The sequence below is a fragment of the Callithrix jacchus genome, chromosome 10 (genome assembly GCF_049354715.1).
Source record: "Callithrix jacchus isolate 240 chromosome 10, calJac240_pri, whole genome shotgun sequence".
In the NCBI taxonomy this organism is placed as follows: Eukaryota; Metazoa; Chordata; class Mammalia; order Primates; family Cebidae; genus Callithrix; species Callithrix jacchus.
In genome coordinates, this window is record NC_133511.1 from 57,395,288 (window position 1) to 57,414,848 (window position 19,561).

The 19,561-nt window shown below is 38.0% G+C and overlaps 1 protein-coding gene across 7 annotated transcripts in view; it reads left to right on the forward strand.

The window, feature by feature from the left end:
* Positions 1-9,562, forward strand: part of RAB30 (RAB30, member RAS oncogene family) — a 98,587-nt gene extending 89,025 nt beyond the window's left edge. For all 7 annotated transcript variants that reach the window (XM_054241855.2, XM_002754744.6, XM_054241856.2 and 4 more), the window contains one exon: positions 263-9,562. In XM_054241855.2, the coding sequence (XP_054097830.1) occupies positions 263-513 (251 nt within the window). In that variant the 3' untranslated portion in view covers positions 514-9,562. The remainder of the gene's footprint in view (positions 1-262) is intronic.
* Positions 9,563-19,561: the final 9,999 nt, after the last annotated feature.

A 19,561-nucleotide genomic window follows, 5' to 3' on the forward strand; every position in this document is an offset into this window, starting at 1 on the left:
AGCAAATACTCTGTTTTGTGGATGGGCCATAGTATATTCCGTCAGTGCTCTACTGATGGATATTTGGGTTGTCTCCAGTTCCTTGCCATTATGAATGGCACTCATATTTTAAAGTAAACGTTTTGGTAATCACAGTCACATTTGCTTTGCTTTACTCGCCCATCTGTCTGGTTTGACTTCAGATCTGGAGTTGAATTTTGATGCTTCTCAGCCTGCAAAAAGTCCAATGATGAATCCTTATTTGATTTTACTACTGTTATAGGCAACAAGATTGATCTGGCTGAAAGGAGAGAGGTCTCCCAGCAGCGAGCTGAAGAATTCTCAGAAGCTCAGGACATGTATTATCTGGAGACCTCAGCCAAGGAATCTGATAATGTGGAGAAACTCTTCCTTGACTTAGCATGCCGACTCATCAGTGAAGCCAGACAGAACACACTTGTGAACAATGTATCCTCACCCTTACCTGGAGAAGGGAAAAGCATCAGCTATTTGACTTGTTGTAATTTCAACTAAAGGCTGAGGCACAGAGAAGCAAAAGGAATCTGCAACTGCCCTGATGGGCCACGAGATGCTGGGGCGATCTGGTGATGACTGTGGCTCCCGCTCTCGGACCTTCTGACTCCTGTGGGCTCCTGAGCTTACAAAAAGCATGGCAGGCCAAGGGCCTAGACCACAGGCCAGCATTAGCAGAACATATAATGGTTTCACCCTTTTGCAGTCTGGAGTTGGAGCAAGGAGAAAATTGCTCTAGGCACTCCATGATCTGCAGAGCATGTTGCTTTTGTTTTTTTAAAAAGCAAGTAAAAGTGCATTCCCGAACAGAGTCCAGGGGGAAATGTACTGTAGGGATCCCTCCTGCACATCAGTGGGTGCATGTGGGAGCTGTTCTTTAGGGCTTCGGTGGTAATCTTCTGGGGGCCCTGGTTTTCTTGTCTACCAGATAAACCAAAACTGGGAAGGCCAAGTACAGTCTCTGTGGTACGTCTTGACCACCCCATGGAGATTTTGCAAAGTGTTATTTCTCTTGTCCACAGGCACTTTCAAGAACTTTGGGATGTAAAAATGAAATGAAATCTTTACTCATTACCAACAGTAACAATCATTGTTTTAATAATATATACAAGCTCCATGACTCCTTTTGGTGCTAATGATTCTGCTATTTCACAGACCAAACGTTTTAGTACATTGATGTCCTTAAATGTATTATATAGAAATAAAAAAATGGGGGAAGTCCATGAATCAGCAGTCTTTCTCAAAGTCTCATTACTACCTTTTTAAAGGTGGATTTTTGGGAAAAGAGAATACTTTTCCTTTTATGTTCCCCTCTGAATCTCTACCATTCTCTTCTCTTTTCTCTCCAGCCCTTTAAGTAAATGAAAAAGTTTGCAAACTGAAAAATAAATAAATAAATGTTTGATGATATTCTAATATAAAAGCTTAGCTCTAAGACATTTTGAGTAGTATGAGGAAACAGACCAGATATGACCAAAATACTGTGGATTAAGGGACTGTAGTGCAGTGCTCCAAGCAAAGCACAGTCCTTGATAGTAGGTCACATCTTTTACTTCCTGGTACTCTCCATCTTGGACAGACCAAGGCTTAGGATTTTGTAGATTTTTTTAGTATGGTAAGTGAGAATAGCAACAGATAAAAAGTCTCACGACCCATTTTTATATCTTTGATGATAACCATAGAAAAATTCTGCTTGTGGAAGCACATCGAACTGTCAATTTTTCCCCTCCTTGTAATGATGTTACCCTCAGATGCTTAACCATACATTCTTCCTTTTTTCTTTCTCTTTTCCTCTGTTTTTCTGGTCTCTCCTTTTCTTCTTCCCTCCTTCCCTCCCTCCCTCCCTGCCTCCCTTCTTCCTTCCCTCCCATCCTTATATGCATGTGTTACTGCGAATCTCCAATTCAAATGGAGGTGTATATGCCTTTACTTAGCCAATTTTAAAACAGGACTCAAGATGGAAGATGTGCTGCTGAATATATGTTTCTGTTTCTTCAGTGCCGTACTTTGATAGCTTCCAATTTGTTCACTGATAAAAATGCAAATTGGGAAAATAATTAAGCCTGTATGCTGTTGATGCTGTCAGATGTTTCTGTAGCTTGCTGCTTAGCATAACTGAGGGATGAGTAATGGAATAAGGATATGATGTGTAATTCCACTGTTGCTGTAGATGGTGACAATCTCAGTCCTGATATGTTGATGTTTGAAAGCTATTTAATTGTAAAGAAATGAGTCATGTAGAAACATGATGTTCATAAAGCATTTCCCGCATTTCTCTAGCAGATTCCCGATTAACCAGTCTCTCGCACATGGGATTATACATATTTTTTAAGGGACTGATAACTTTTGGTTGGCCTCACTGTGTTTTCCTGATCCTGTGGGAAAGAGAAAGGGATCCCAGAAGTTTGTTTTTCTTTTAGAATCAGTCTCTGCAGGAAAGAAAAGTCATTTTAATAAAACCAAAATAATTTATAATAATTGTTGCCTTTCCCTCCCCGTCCTCTCCGCTAAGCCAGCAACTAAAGGTATTCAGAAAACAAGTTAATCCAGGTGGGTAAAAGAACTTTTTTAAACTGTAAGGAAATGTTCCTAAGTTTAGATTCATTACCTGTGATTTAGGGCAAAAATCCAGTGCCCCCAGCACATGATGACCCAACTTTTTCTCACAGTAGCAAGTGCTGAAAATAAAGTTGCTTTGTGAACTTAGAGGAAATGGCTGTGTCAGATTGGACTAACTTACTTGCAGAATGACACCTTTTAGGGCCACACTTATATTATTCCCTAGGGTTTAGCCTTCTCTGTATATCCATGGCCAGACTAAGAATGGGATTAAAAAGCTGTGTGGTCTTGGCCTCTTTCTTCCCTGTTGCTCCTCCCAGCCTTTCTATAACTTACCATTCATGGCCCATCAGCAGGAGCACAGGAGAATGTGGGACATTTTTTTCTTAGTTGTGTGAATTCCAGATTAGGCCTTATGGATGCTTGTCTACTAATATATCTCAAGTTTGAAATCCCTGACAATATTGTAGGTGCAATAAATATTAGTCGAATAAATATTTAAGTGCCAAGATTGGGAGGAGGCTTTTTTTTATTAAACAGAAATCCCTTTAAGTAGAACTTAATAAAGGACACTAATTACAGTCATCTTAATCCAGGCCAGGACCTAAATTTATTGGTTTGCCTAACAGTCTTATTGCCATGGCAATATTTGCTGAGTCTTTAGATAAAAATGAATTCTTATTTAGTGGTAGATGAAGAAAGAGAAATTGCTTTATCATAGTTTAATTCGGCTTTGGTCTGCTAAGACTACCAGGGTTTGTGTATTCCTCCATTTTTGGTGTGATCTTTTTCTTCTTTCAATAAAGTTATTAAATATATAGCAAAACTTTTTTCAGTTTCCAATGAAAAATGCATGATACTCATGTCATGAAGTCAGGCTTGGGGATAGCTAGGAAATAAAAGTTTGCTGATAATGATATTTCATTATGGCTTTGTGTAGACTATATCCTCAAAGGATTTTGTGCTTTGCCCGGAGAAGGCTTTTTCTCCCATTGTATGCTTTTATTAAATCTGTTGAATTATATTAATATTTTTTGAATTTGCATGGCCAAATACTTTTTTGTGGATTACTTAATTAGGCTATGGGCTCTTCCTGGCCTTTCTTGTTCCCAGTCTTTTAATCATTTCACATTTTTATCTCTCCCTGAGTAAAGTGGCAAGAAAACTAAAATGAAAATTAAATAGAGTGATTTGACAATGTGTCTGTTCTTATTTAGAGTTTATAAGGAGGGTAGAAACCATTGACCAAAATAAGATTTTTGGATCAAGATTATTTACTTTAAGCCATTTAGACTTGTTGGCCAGAGACACCACATTTGACAAAGGACTGGGTTCTTAACTTCTTTCATTCATGAATATATATGCCTTGGGAGGACACTGGTGACAGAGTTATGCCAATGATTTGCCATATTACCCTTTAAGCTAGCCCATAATTCTACCAGACCTCATACCAAGTTTCAGTTCATGACTCATACTGAATAAATATCAGTTGTAAATGGTTTTGAATTGGTCTTCCTACTAAAGTGAAACATCTCCCTTTAAACCAAGCCACATGAATGAAATATCATAATCAGAATTTTTTTTGCATAGCAAATGAATGGCCTTCTCCACTAAGCCAGCAACTAATGGTACTCAGAAAACAAGTTAATCAAGGTGGGCAGAACTTTTTGAACTGTGAGGAAATGTTTCTAAGTTTAGATTTATTACCTGTCATTTAGGCAAAAATCTAATTTTTTTAAAATTTCTTAATCCTGTAGAAATCTGTATTTCATAGTAATGAGTATTTAGGGATCATTGCTCTATTAGCATCTGGGAGAGATCGTCTAGGGTTTGCCTTTCATTTTTTTCTAGAATTTTGTTGTTGTTTTAACTGCAACTGGTTACTTTTCTCAACTATGGTCCTGACATGTTTATACTATGATACTTTTGAGACTTAGCTAAAGAATTAAAAGCCATAAAATGACATTTGCTTCTCATCCTTCAGTCAAATGTGTTCCATTTAAGCAGTATGGTTAAATACTAATTTTGGGATAAGGGAGGGATATGTTTTTTTTACTTTCTTTTTGGATTTCATTTCTGTGACATGAGCCTATTTGTGTTTGGAAGGAAAGATGCCTTCCTTTACATTCTTTACACTGGTAATTTTTTCATACTGAACTAAGAAATTATCATCCTTTCAAAACACGTTAATATGGCAATGTTAGAGTAACGGAGATGGCATTTCATTTCCTCTCCTTAGTCACATTATGTTGGAATGTTATTGTCATTTCCAGAAGCCACACTTTGAAATTACAAACAAATTGAGGCATTACCAGCCCACTGAAGGAATTTTAAATGCAAGACATTTAAAGAATATTTGAAGGATTTGGGGAGATTTTGGTTAGGAAAAAAAGGGGAATACAATTAGTGCATTAGAGCAAGATGCTCTGTGGTTCAGAGGGGTGGAATGAGGCTATAGGGACACAGATTTGGGTTCCATGTCAGGGAGACAGTTCTCAAAAATTGGTTCACTATGGGACAGGTTGCTTCAGGTAATAGCCTCTGTCAAGCAGAGGCTACATAAGAGGCTGCCAAAGATGTGGAGAGGATCCAGTTGGTTGGAGCTTGGAGCAGGCAACTTATTAACCTAAATTCCATGTTGTGTGTAGTATTTTGCCCTTTATAACATGTTTGATTAAATATTTGTTAATCCATAGCTAATGATTTTTTAAATGGGGCCTCATTCTTCTGCACAAGTGCATCCCACCTTCATCTTTCAGGAAAGAGGTTGGTTGCAGGTTGTTAGGCCAAGAGACTGGCCCTCCATTATGCCCCATGGTGGACTTGCCTTATCAGTCCATTCACTGATGTCCTGTTGAAATCACAAATTGGTTCTTGAGTTAAAAATATTGTTTTAGTAGAAGTTACATGAAATTATCACTTGCCAAACATAGGCCTTTAATAAATAATGGGCGTCTCCTTCATGATTTTAGGATAGGCCTTTTTAGCAGAGCAGAATCTTCTGTTAAAAGTTCTCACAAACAGACCAACATGAAGTTTTGCAGTTCCCAAGAGAGACGGGCTGGTGGGTCACTGACGTAAAGCAGTCCACAAGATCTATTTTAGAAAAGTCTCAATGACATTTCCTTAGTTTGTTTGATTTACATGAGAATACATGAGTTTATCTTGATAGGCTGAGAAAAAAAAATTTTTTTTTAAAGAATACTTGAGTTTAAAAGAACTGCTTTACATAGAAAGCAATAAAAACAAGTATTTTTGACTTGAAAATCAGAGGTAACTATAAGCAATTTTTGCTAATAAAGCCTATGGCCCAAATTATTCCACCTGCTAAATAACTTTCACACCTGCTAGGCCGATAGACGGCTTTTCATTGGTCTTTTTTTTTTTTTTTTTTTAATCATGGTCTTAAATCAGTATGGTGAGAAATCTGTTTGTGTTTAGGTGAGACTTCTTTGACTCCTTTGGACAAGAGGTCAGAGCACAAAAGCTAGTCACCACTTTGACTTCTTGAGGTATGAGCCAAAATTTTACTTTCCCATTGATTTAAAGCAGAATTTTTGAAGATGCTGTGTTCTAGTTCCTGATGGAATCTTTGGTGGGTGGTGACTTTGACAGTTCAGAGTGATGTGGGGAGTTATACAGAAGGGAAAACACTAGTTTAGGTGTGAGGAGACCTAGCATGCCACAAATTAGCTGCGACTTTAGGCAAAGCACAATATTTTGAGCATCAATTTTTTTCATCTATGAGATAGACCTGTCAGGATTGTTGTGAAAATTAGATGAGACAAATTGAAAGTACAATGCTTGGTAAATAGTAAGCACTCAAATATTAGTTCTTTTTCTCCTTAATTAAGAGCAGACATTGAATGGTCTGATGCCAAGTGAGATCCTTAAGAGACAAAACAAAGAAACTTTCCTGGCTTCAAAGAAAAGAACTCCATTTCTGAAAGGGTGCCTTAAAAGGAAGTCATTAATTTGATCCATCCTTTTGCCTTTGGGCATTACTGTCACCCTCCATTTCTTTACATACTTCAGGAAAGGTGGTCTCTCTCTCTCTCCCAAAAGGCAATTCCAGGGTTGTAAACTCATTATCAGGAAACTTAATCTTAGAACTGAAATACCTCACAGTGCAATTTAAACCTCTTTCTTCTTGATCCCATTCTTCATGGGAAGAAAACTGGGTTGATCCCTATCTTCTTTTTAAGGAGCCACATTTGCCATTTATCATTGCTCTTTTGCCTATTAAAAAAAAAATCAAAAAAAGCTCATTAAAATGATAATTATTTACTTAGTGTATGTCAGGATAGGTATTTATTACTCTTAGCTTCTTATTAGTATCAGATGTAGATCATAGTCTTACTGTTAACTCTTCAGTTATATATATAATTTCTTTAGTTATATAATTGATAACAAAGTGTGCTTCTGAAGGATTATTCTGGTTGTATGGCTCTTGTTTCCTCTCCTTCATTAAAAATGGAGTCATGAATCTCAGTTTTGTGATCTGCTTTTAATTTCATATATGACATTTTTTGATGTCCATAATTACTAACATCCAAAAGGGTTTCTTCCCCTTTCTACATGTGCACTAAGTTCTAAAACAAAAATTGGAATACAAAATGCCTACTAAAGCAAAAATTTATGTACAGAAAAGCAAAAATAATCTAGTTTGTTAAGATAATTTGTCACTAACTGGTTGAATAACACACAGTTTTTGTTTAAAGTTACACAGTTAAGCCTGGATTAATTAACAATAGTAAAACTTGACAAGTCTTTTGAAAAACAGCTGCTAAACATATTGCTGTCTGGAATGTAATCATTAGCAACGAATACTCTCTTATCCTATACAATTGCAGAATGCTAGTGGAACTTTCTTGTAGGCTATTTGACAATGAATGTTAATTGAATTATTTTTTAAAAATGTAAAATCCTTTGGTTCAATTCATTCACTTCAGAGGACAGTAAAACTCTGAAAAAAAAAAAAAAAAGTAAAATCCTCTTATCCCTTTAAAGCCTGTTTACACTTTCATGTCCCTGTTGTAGAAAATTTCAAATGCTGGCTTCTAATTTCTACTCACTGAAGTGTCTTCCAGACATACCAGATGGTTGGAGCTCCTTTGATAGCATATAAGGGAGCTATATAAATGTATGTGAACTAACTCATGAGCAAAATTTCTGTTTTCAGAAAAAAAGAAAAAAGAAACTGCTCATAATTTTGATAATACAAGAGTAAAAAGAGATTTCTGATAATATGAAGGGAAAAAGTGTGCCCCATATATCTTGTACACACTTTTAATGCATGAATTTTAGTATAGAAATGAAATAAAATGCAAAATATATAATTCTGAAGATCTTAGCAGCTAGTAAAAATATTTAGAAAAGCTGCTTTATGAAGACTTAGAGAATCCTTGATCTCCCCACCTTTCCTATCACTCCATTAAAACATGGGTCTTTAATATTAATAAACACATAGTTTTAACTAATAAACAGGTTAATTACTGAGTTTTATGAACTCAATTCTTCATATTTGCCTATTGGTTTTAAGCATAGGATATCAGTATTATTTGTATACAGCAGTATATAAAATTTAACCAACTTCAATATAAGAATAGTACTTGATTTTAAATGTTAATATGCAAATATTAACAGTATACTACATCATATTTTATGTGTTCATATACTGATTTTTTTACTTAACAAAAAGCCTGTTAGAAATATAACCCACTGATGACTTGAGTCCAGTTAGCTGAAAACATTCTATAGGAAGATGATTGTATGAAAAATTTAATCAACGTTAAAAAAGGGAAGTGGGGAGGGAACAGAAACTTGAACAAAATATTCTTAAATGAAGTTGCATCTCTTTTTAAAATTAAGATACAATTGGTGCGCCATATTGGTCACCCTATTAAAGTGTAAACTTCAATGTTTGTAATCATATTCACTAAGTTGTGCAACATCACCACTGCCTAACTTCGGAACATTTTCATCACCTCTGAAAGAAACTGCATACCATTTGCAATCACTCCTTCTCGTCCTTCCCCCAGCATCTTGCAACCACTAATCTACTTTCTGTCTCTATAAATTTGCCTATCCTGGATATTTCATATAGTCAAACAATATTGTGGCCTTTTGTGTCTGGCTTCTCTAAATCAGCATAATGTTTTCAAGACTGATCCATGTTGTAGCATAAATCAGTACACTGTTTTCATGGCTAAATAATATTTCGTTGTATGTATATGCCACATTTTATTTGTCCATTTATCATTTGCTGGACATTCGGGTTGTTTCCACTTTTTTATTATAATAATGCTGCTATGAACATTTATGTAAAAGATTTTTTGTATGGGTTATGTTTTCACATCTCTCTTAAAAACAATTAGTCTAACAAATCAAATCATTTATGTTTACTTAAGTAGAATCTCTTGCAATTCTATTTGGAGAGTGCAACTTATGATCTTGGTTTAATTGATCAATTAGGAGACCCCTGAATAAAGACTAACTCCCCAATATATCCATAAGAATTTTTCTACGAGCCTGTCATTTAGACATGATAATCAATTTCATGAAGACTGTTTTAGTCTTGCAGAAATTGAGTTGTCATCACACGGAGGATTTCTTGTCCTCTGCATTGTTTTAAAGGACAACTACAAATCATGCTGGAGAAGAGTACTCATTAAATCTTTTAGGATTCAATGAAGTAGCATTTTAAATATGTAAGTTATTTTATATATTGTCTGTCTTTTAAAGTTTGGACTTGGCTTCTTGAGAAAAAGTTTGTCAGATCACCAAACCACATGACTGTCCATTCATTGTAGCTTATGTTTTTATTATTAAGGAATAATTCATACTGAAAGTAAAAGAAAAAGAATGTATTTTGTGTGCAAAGGATGAATGTATTAAAAACTTTTTATTTGTAACAGTTTTTTAAAAAAAGCTAAATGGAAATTGCTTTCCCATGTACTTGTATATAAATAAACATTTCCTCTTGCCCACATTCGGAGAATCACATGCCATCAGAGTATGTCAAAAGCAAACTTTAAGTGTACTAATGGCTTTCAGCATGGTGCAAAGTGTGCCCTGGATCTAGGGGATCTGGGGGATCTGGAGACCTGAGTTTAAATGTTGATTTTCTAATTGGCTTACTTTGGACAAGTCATTTAACATTTTGCACTTTGGTTTTTTCTTTATACAACAAGGGGCTAGGTGAGATAATCTATAAGGCCTCCTCCGATGATAAACACTAAAAGAGACTACTCTGCTATATTCAGGATGTGAAAATTATATGCTAATTTTATCTATTTGTGAGAAAGATCCTTTATCCTATCATATATATTGGAAGGAGTATTACACTGAAAACTAGGAATCACAAATTCTAGTGCCAGTTCTGGCATTGAGAAGCCATAAGTTCTAGTCCCAGTCAGAATAATGTTGGATTAATCACTTCAAACTTTATTTTTCCCAACTACAAAATATGGACACTAGATTAGATAGCTTCAAGGTCCCTTCCAGCTAAAACACATTATATGATATCACTTGAGATTTTTTACATAATTATTAATGAGACTTCTCATCACTAGTAGGACATTCATTCCTTCACCCATTCATTTATTCACCATTTACTGAACATACACCATAGGGTGGGCACAGGAATCTTTTAGATGCCCCCGTCTCCACTGCAGAAGTTGTAGATTTGCACCTTTTCTTGAAATTCATTTACACCCCAATTCTTGCCTCTCACCCTCTGTCTTGAGCATGCATTTCAGAGATGAATGTCCTGGATTAAGAGTATAGTAGATCATGGAACATGATGACAAAGGGGTCAAACCTTTGACCTTGGGCTCTCTGCATAGTGTTCTTTAGTTAATTGAACATGGGCAATCTGTAACACTTTCTGCCATTATTAGTTAATACTTATAAAGTATTGGGCTTTGAAAATCGTTTGCTATAATTTTATGTTATTGTCCTATGGCAGCTTATCTGCAGTTGGTATGAGGCTCTTAATTTTGCTGTTTTAGCACCTTCACTAAAAGGATGTGTTTGCAGAAATTTCTGTTCTAAATATGCTTGTGGTTTCTTTTTTTATTTAGTTTGAACCACATGGAATTTGTGTTGTTATAAGTCAAAAACCGCCAGAGAGTGGCAATTTTATATCATTCTCATATGATCTTGTAAGTCATAGCAGCAAAGACTGGCAGGCAAATGCCACTAGCTGTAGAAAAATCTTAAAACTCGTTTTTTTCATTCTGTTTTGTTTTTGCCACTAAGGGAATCTGGACAAGTTAGTTCACCTTGTACATTGGTTTTTCCACTAGTTAAATGGAACAAATTGCAAACTTGCATAGAATTTTAAAATGCTCATTCATATAAAACTCATTATAGATCACTGAAGAAAAGCATAAATACAGTCTATTCCTAAAATATCCAAATGTTTAGATCATTGTGCTTCTCATATTAACGGTGTAATACTACAGATACACAATTCTTTGGCAAATTGGAAATCAGTATTTTGAAAAACATTGAGGATCACTATTATTATTATTATTTTAGGATGAAGTCTTGCACTGTTGCCTGGGCTGGAGTGCAGTGGTGCGATCTCGCCTCACTGCAACCTCTGCCTCCTGGGTTCAAGCAATTCTCCTGCCTCAGCCTCCTGAGTAGCTGGGACTACAGGTGTGTGCTACCTAACATGCCCAGCTAATTTTTTGTATTTTTAGTAGAGACGGGGTTTCACTATGTTGGCCAGACTGGTCTCGAACTCCTGATTTTGAGGATCACTATTATTAATTGACTCAATTTTTCCATGCCTGCTAACTGGCAGATTACAACTGATATATACTACCTATATGCCTCAAGACATATCTGCAACTGAGAGGTGAAACTGGAGCTATAGTTAAACCACAAGGACATGGGTGTACTTTCGGCCAGGTGCTCACATCTGAATATTTCAAGACCTGTAGTACATTTCAGGAACTGAAATATCTTATTTCCATTGCTGTAAATAAACCACACGTTAATAATATAAGACTTCTTATCTGTATTTTAATGCTTGGAATTTACTCAGGCCTTAAAATGGTTGCATTTTCACATTTAGATCAAAATAAGCTTGGAGAAACAGTCTGACTTTGATCTTAGAGATGAACCCACAGGAATTAACAACTGTATGAGGCCTAATATTCTACAAAGTTTACTGATGCTCATATTTATACTTAAATACTTAATCTTTATTGTAATTCTGTGAAGTACTTTCAGCTCCTGAAGTACAATGTATACAGATTTTGAGGCAAGGCAAAGATTAAGACACAGCTTTGAACATGGAAATATTCTGGGCAAAGGGAATGAAGAGTACAAAGATTTTAGGCCAAAGTACATATAATCCTTTCACAAGTTATTTAACCTGTTTTCATCTCTGTTTCCTCGTTTGTTAAATTAGGATCTCAATGCTTGTCCTCATTTGTTTGTCAGTTACCTGTTACTTGCCAGGTGGTGTTTTAGTCACTGGAACTATAGCAGTGAACAAAATAGTAAAAAGTACTTTTGTGGAATTTACATCATAGCATGGGAAGGGTAGAAAATAAAGAAATGTATAGTACATCAAGTGGTGATAATTACTATGAAGAAAATAAAGGCAGGCATGGTGGCCCACACCTGTAATCCCAGCACTTTGGGAGGCTGAGATGGGCAGATTGCTTGAGCCCAGGAGTTCGAGACCAGCCTGGTCAACGTGGTAAAATTCCTTCTCTACAAAATACAAAAAATTAGTTGGCAAGCTAGTGCACACCTGTAGTCCCAGCTACTCAGGAGGCTGAGGTGAAATGATCTCTTGAGCAGAAGGTCAAGGCTGCAGTGAGCTGTGATTGTGCCATGGCACCCCAGCTTGAATGAGGGTGAGAAAGAAAAAATAAGCAAGGGAAAGGTCATGATGGTGGAGTGTTGCTAATTTACGGAGGTTGTCAAGGAAAGGCTTCACTGATAATGTGTCATTTGAAAATAGGCCTAAGCCAGGTGTTGTTGCACATGCCTGTAATCCCAGCTACTTGGGAGGCTGAGGTAGGAGAATTGGTTGAATCCTGGAGGCAGAGGTTGCAGTGAGCTGAGATCATACCATCTCATCCAGCCTGTGTGACAGAGTGATACCCCATCTCCAAAAAAAAAAAAAAAAAGAAAAAGAAAAAGAAAATACACCCAAAAGAAGTCGGGGAGGGAACAGTATACAAAATCTTAGTGAAATGTGTTCTAGGCAGAGGGAACAGAATGTGTAAAGGCATTAAGGCAAAAGAATTCCTGGTGCTCCAGGAGCATCAGGGATTCTGGTACAGGTGAAACAAAATCAATAAGTGAGGGGCAAGGATAGATGAGGTTTGAGGGGGATACTGGTATAGATCACAGCACCTTGGAGGCCATTGCAAGGACTTTGGTTTTCACTTAGCATAAAATGGCAGCCCTTGGACGGTTTTGAGTAGAGGAGCAATCTCAATTTATATTTTAGTATGGTCACTCTGCTGTCCTGTAAGGATAGATTATATAGGGGCAAAGATGGAAGAAATGAAACCATTTAGGGAGACTACTGCTGCAATGCAGGTGAGAAAACGTGACTTGTACCATAGGAGTACATGTGGAGATTGTGGGAAATGCTCATGATTCTGGCTATATCTTATTTAACTTTGTATTATATCATAGAAAATGTCAACATAGATAAAAGCAGAATGGTGTAATGATACTTTATGTACACATAATATCAACTCATGGTCAATAATTGCAACAATTATCAACTCACGGTCATTTTTATTTTATCTATATTTGCACCATTTTCTCCATTGCATATTATTTTGAAGCAAGGCCCATACATCATACAATTTGTTGCTTAATTTTTAAATTTCAACATTAATCATTTTTTAAAGTGAGGGGTCTTGCTTTGTTGCCCAGGCTGGTCTTGAACTCCAGACCTCAAGCAATCCTCCCACGGTGGCCTCCCAAATTGCTGGGATTACAAATGTGAGCTTCCGCACATGGCCCATCATACAACTTCATCCAGAAATATTTCGGTATGTATCATTAAAAGACAAGAGTTTTTAAAACAACCATAATATATTATATCTGAAAAGTTTTAAATACATCTTTGATATCCTCAAACATGGATTCTGTATTTTATTTATTTATTTAATTTTCTTTTCAGACAGAGTCTCGCTCTGTCGCCAGGCTTGAATGCAGTGGCATGATCTTGGCTCACTGCAACCTCCGCTTCCTAGGTTCAAGTGATTCTCCTGCCTCAGCCTCCCAAGTAGCTGGGACTACAGGCATGTGCCACTATGCCCAGCTAATTTTTATATTTTTAGTAGAGACGGGTTTTCATCATGTTGACCAGGATGATTTCCATCTCTTCACCTCGTGATTTGCCTGCCTTGGCCTCCCAAAGCGCTGAGATTACAGGAGTGAGCCACTGCACCTGGTGGATTCTGTATTTTTTAAAATGATAGAACCTATAGATCTGTTTATTTGTTTTTTAGAGACAGGTTGTCTCTCTGTTGCCCAGGGTGGGGTGCAGTGGCACAATCACAGCTCACTACTGCCCTGAACTCTTAGGCTCAAGCAGTCTTGCTACCTCAGTTTCCCAAAGTGTGGGATTACAGACTCCAGCCATTATGCTAGGCCTGGTTGTTGTTTTATTTCCCCTAAGATAATGCTAATAATGTGGACACTGACAGCTGTTTTTCTAAACAGTGGGTCATTAAGAGCAGAATTATTTCCCTTTAGAAAACTGAGGAAAGAGATGGCATGATGAGAACAACCCAGGATTGAAGCTCTCGGTGAACACGTGGAGGGTGAGTCAGGGCTGCATTTCCAGATTGATCTTTGTTGCCTACAGAACAAGGAAATTCCCAGGTATAAAAGAGACGTGGGACGCAAGGCAGAGGTTTTGGCTAGTGCAGCTGGCAGCCAGCGCTGTAGCGCAGCGGCGCTCCACAGTGCTCTGCACAAAGCACACTGGTCTGGGTACCCTGTTGAACCGGCAATCTGAGACTTGAGAGGGCAGATTGGCATACCTATCTGACTGAATAGGACTTGGACAGTGAGCCAGGCCAGGAGATTCCAGGGAAATGACGTTTGGGGTAGCGCAGTGGGACAAACAAAATGGCAATTCCAAACGCTCTGGGTGGAGAGTTTCACGGCGGGCACAGATGAACCCAGGACAGTGCAGCTCGGTGGGGGAGGGGCGTCCGCCATTACCAAGGCAATCCACCCCTACTGAGATACACGCCCATTGCTGACACAGCCTGCCGTTGCCAAGAAACCCACCACAACAGAGAGACCCCGCCGCAGGGCGTAGCCCGTGGCAGCAGGGCGGAGACCGCAGCAGCAGGGCAGAGCCTGCAGCAACAGGGCGATGCCTCACACCAGCAGGCAAATAGTGACTAGACTGCCTCCTAGCTGGGCAGGACAGCACAACGGACACTCACAAAGAAAGCCCCAAGACTCCGAGACATAGCATCTGAGAAAAAAAGGGGTTTTTTATGAGTTCTGCTGCAGGAGAATTAAACGTAGCAGCCTAACAGCCCTGAGTGAACAACAGAGCTCACAGCTCAGCACTTGAGCTCCTATAAAGTACAGACTGTCTCCTCAAGCAGCTCCCTGACCCCTCTATATCCAAAAGACTGACATTTGGCAGGCATCATTCTGGAACAAAGATAGCAGAAAAAAAAACTGGTAGCATCCCTCACTGTTCCGCAGCTGCTATAGGTGCACCCCAGAGAAGCAGGGCCTGGAGTAAACCTCAGCAGTCGTACAGTGGAGCGGCTAGACTGGTAGAAAGAAAACAAAGTAACAGAAATACTTCATCATCAACAATCTGGGTGTCCACTCAGAGACCCAATCAAAAAGTCAGCAACTACTCAGACAAAAGGTGGATAAATCCACAAAGATGGGAAGAAACCAGCGCAAAAAGGAGGAAAACACCTGAAACCAGAATACCTCGCCTCCTACAAAGGACCAAAACTCCTCACGAGCAAGGGAACAAAGCTGGACAGAGAATGACCGTGACAAAATGACGGAATTAGATTTCAGAAGGTGGATAATGAGAAACTTTTGTGAGCTAAAAGAACATGTTTTAAATCAATGCAAAGAAATTAAGAACCTTGAAAAAAGATTCGAGGAAATGATAACAAGAATGGATAACTTAGAGAGGAATATGAATGAATTAAAGGAGCTGAAAAACACAATATGAGAACTTCGCGAAGCATGCAAAAGTTTCAACAGCCGAATGGACCAAGGAGAAGAAAGAATATCAGAAGTCGAAGATCAACTCAATGAAATAAATCAAGAAACCAAGATTAGAGAAAAAAGCGCAAAACGAAATGAACAAAGTCTCCAAGAAATGTGGGACTATGTGAAGAGACCTAACCTACATTAGATAGGCGTACCAGAATGTGACAAAAAGAATGAATCCAAGCTGGAAAATACTCTTCAGGACATTATCCAGGAAAATTTCCCCCACCTAGCAAGACAGGCCAACACTCAAATTCAGGAAATACAGAGAACACCACAAAGATATTCTGCAAGAAGAGCAACCCCAAGGCACATAATCGTCAGATTCAACAAGGTTGAAATAAAAAAGAAAATACTAAGGGCAGCCAGAGAGAAAGGTCGGGTCACCCACAAAGAGAAGCCCCTCAGACTCACAGCAGATCTCTCAGCAGAAACTCTACAAGCCAGAAGAGAGTGGGGACCAATATTCAACATCCTTAAAGAAAAGAACTTTCAACCCAGAATTTCATATCCAGCCAAACTGAGCTTCATAAGTAAAGGAAAAATAAAATCCTTTGCGAACAAGCAAGTACTCAGAGAGTTTGTCACCACCAGGCCTGCTTTACAAGAGCTCCTGAAAGAGGCACTACACATAGAAAGGAACAACCAGTACCAGCCATTCCAAAATCACACTAAATGCTAAAGAGCATCAACATAATGAAGAATCTATAACAACGAATGGGCAAAACAGCCAGCTAGCATCAAAATGGCAGTATCAAATTCACACATAACACTATTAACCCTAAATGTAAATGGACTAAGTGCACCAATCAAAAGACACAGACTGGCAAAATTGGATAAAAATCCAAAACCCATCAGTGTGCTGTATCTGGGAAACCCATCTCACATGCAAGGATACACAAAGACTCAAAATAAAGGGATGGAGAAAGATTTATCAAGCAAATGGAGAGCAAAAAAAAAGCAGGAGTTGCAATTCTCATCTCTGATAAAATAGACTTTAAAGCAACAAAGATCAAAAGAGACAAAGAAGGCCATTACATAATGGTAAAAGGATCAATAAAACAAGAAGAGCTAACAATCCTAAACATATATGGACCCAATACAGGAGCATCCAGATACATAAGGCAAGTTCTTCATGACTTACAAAGAGACTTAGACTCCCACACAATAATAGTGGGAGACTTTAACACTCCACTGTCAATATTAGACAGATCAACCAGACAGAAAATTAACAAGGATATCCAGGGCTTGAACTCAGACCTGGAGCAAGCAAACCTGATAGACATTTACAGAACTCTCCACCCCAAATCCACAGAATACACATTCTTCTCAGCACCACATCACACCTACTCTAAAATTGACCACATAATTGGAAGTAAAGCACTGCTTAGCAAATGCAAAACAACTGAAATCATAACAAACAGCCTCTCAGACCATAGTGCAATCAAGTTAGAACTCAGAATTCAGAAACTAACCCAGAACCGCACAGCTTCATGGAAACTGAACAACTGGCTCTTGAATGTTGACTGGGTAAACAATGAAATGAAGGCAGAAATAAAGAAGTTCTTTGAAACCAATGAGAACGAAGACAAAACATGCCAGAATTTCTGGGACACATTTAAAGCAGTCTCTAGAGGAAAGTATATAGCAATAAGTGCCCATATATAAAGAATGGAGAGATCCAAAATTGACACCCTATCATCAAAATTGAAAGAGCTAGAGGAGCAAGATCAAAAAAACTCAAAACCCAGCAGAAGACAAGAAATAACTAAGATCAGAGCTGAACTGAAGGAGATTGAGACATGAAAAACCCTTCAAAAAATCAATAAATCCAAGAGCTGGTTTTTTGAAAAGATCAACAAAATAGACAGACCACTAGCCAGATTGATTAAAAAGAAAAGAGAGAACAATCAAATAGATGCAATAAAAAATGATAAAGGGGAAATCACCACAGATTCCACAGAAATTCAAACCATCATCAGAGAATATTACAAATAACTCTATGCACATAAACTAGTAAACCTGGAAGAAATGGATAAATTCCTGGACTCCTGTGTCCTCCCAAGCCTAAACCAGGAGGAAGCTGAAACTATGAATAGACCAATAACAAGGTCAGAAGTCGAGGCAGCAATTAAGAGCCTACCACTCAAAAAAAGCCCAGGTCCAGATGGGTTCACAGCCGAATTCTACCAGACACACAAAGAGGAGCTGGTACCATTCCTTCTAAAACTATTCCAAAGAATCCAAAAAGAGGGAATCCTTCCCAAATCATTTTATGAGACCAACATCATCCTGATACCAAAAGCCGGCAGAGACCCAACAAGAAAAGAAAACTTCAGGCCAATATCCATGATGAACATAGATGCAAAAATCTTCAATAAAATATTGGCAAGTCGATTGCAACAGAAAATCAAAAAACTTATTCATCATGATCAAGTAGGATTCATCCTGGGAATGCAAGGCTGGTTCAACATACGCAAGTCTATAAACGTAATTCACCACATAAACAGAACTAAAAACAAAAACCACATGATTATCTCAATTGACGCAGAGAAGGCATTTGACAAAATTCAACAGCCCTTTATGCTAAAAACCCTCAATAAACTCGATATCGATGGAACGTATCTCAAAGTAATAAAAGCTATTTATGACAAACCAACAGCCAATATCATACTGAATGGGCAAAAACTGGAAGCATTCCCTTTGAAATCCGGCACTAGACAAGGATGCCCTCTTTCACCACTCCTATTCAATATAGTACTGGAAGTTCTAGACAGAGAAATCAGGCAAGAAAAAGAAATAAAGGGTATTCAAATAGAAAAGGTGGAAGCCAAATTGTCTCTATTTGCAGACGACATGATAGTATACCTAGAAGACCCCATCACCTCAGCACAAAAACTCCTGAAACTGATAAGCAACTTCAGCAAAGTCTCAGGATATAAAATCAACGTGCAAAAATCAAAAGCATTCCTCCACACCAATAACAGACTTAAAGAGAGCCAAATCAAGAATGAACTGCCATTCACAATTGCTACAAAAAGAATAAAATACCTTGGAATACAACTCACAAGGAACGTAAGGGACCTCTTCAAGGAGAACTACAAACCACTGCTCAACGAAATCAGAGAGGACACAAACAGATGGAGAAACATTCCATGTTTATGGTTAGGAAGAATTAATATCATGAAAATGGCTATACTGCCCAAAGTAATTGACAGAATCAACGCTATCCCCATCAAGCTACCATTGACTTTCTTCACAGAACTGGAAAAAACCACCATGAACTTCATATGGAACCAAAAGAGAGCCCGCATAGCCAAGTCAATTCTAAGCAAAAAGAACACAGTGGGGGGCATCACACTACCGGATTTCAAACTATACTACAAGGCTACAGTAATCAAAACAGCATGGTACTGGTACCAAAACAGAGATATAGACCAATGGAACAGAACAGAGGCACCGGAGGCAACACAACATATCTACAACTATACAATCTTTGATAAACCTGACAAAAACAAGCAATGGGGAAAGGATTCCCTGTTTAACAAATGGTGTTGGGAAAACTGGCTAGCCATGTGCAGAAAGCAGAAACTGGACCCCTTCCTGACACCTTACACTACAATTAACTCCAGATGGATTAAAGACTTAAACATAAGACCTGGCACCATAAAAACCCTAGAAGGAAATCTAGGCAAAACCATCCAGGACATAGGAGTAGGCAAGGACTTCATGA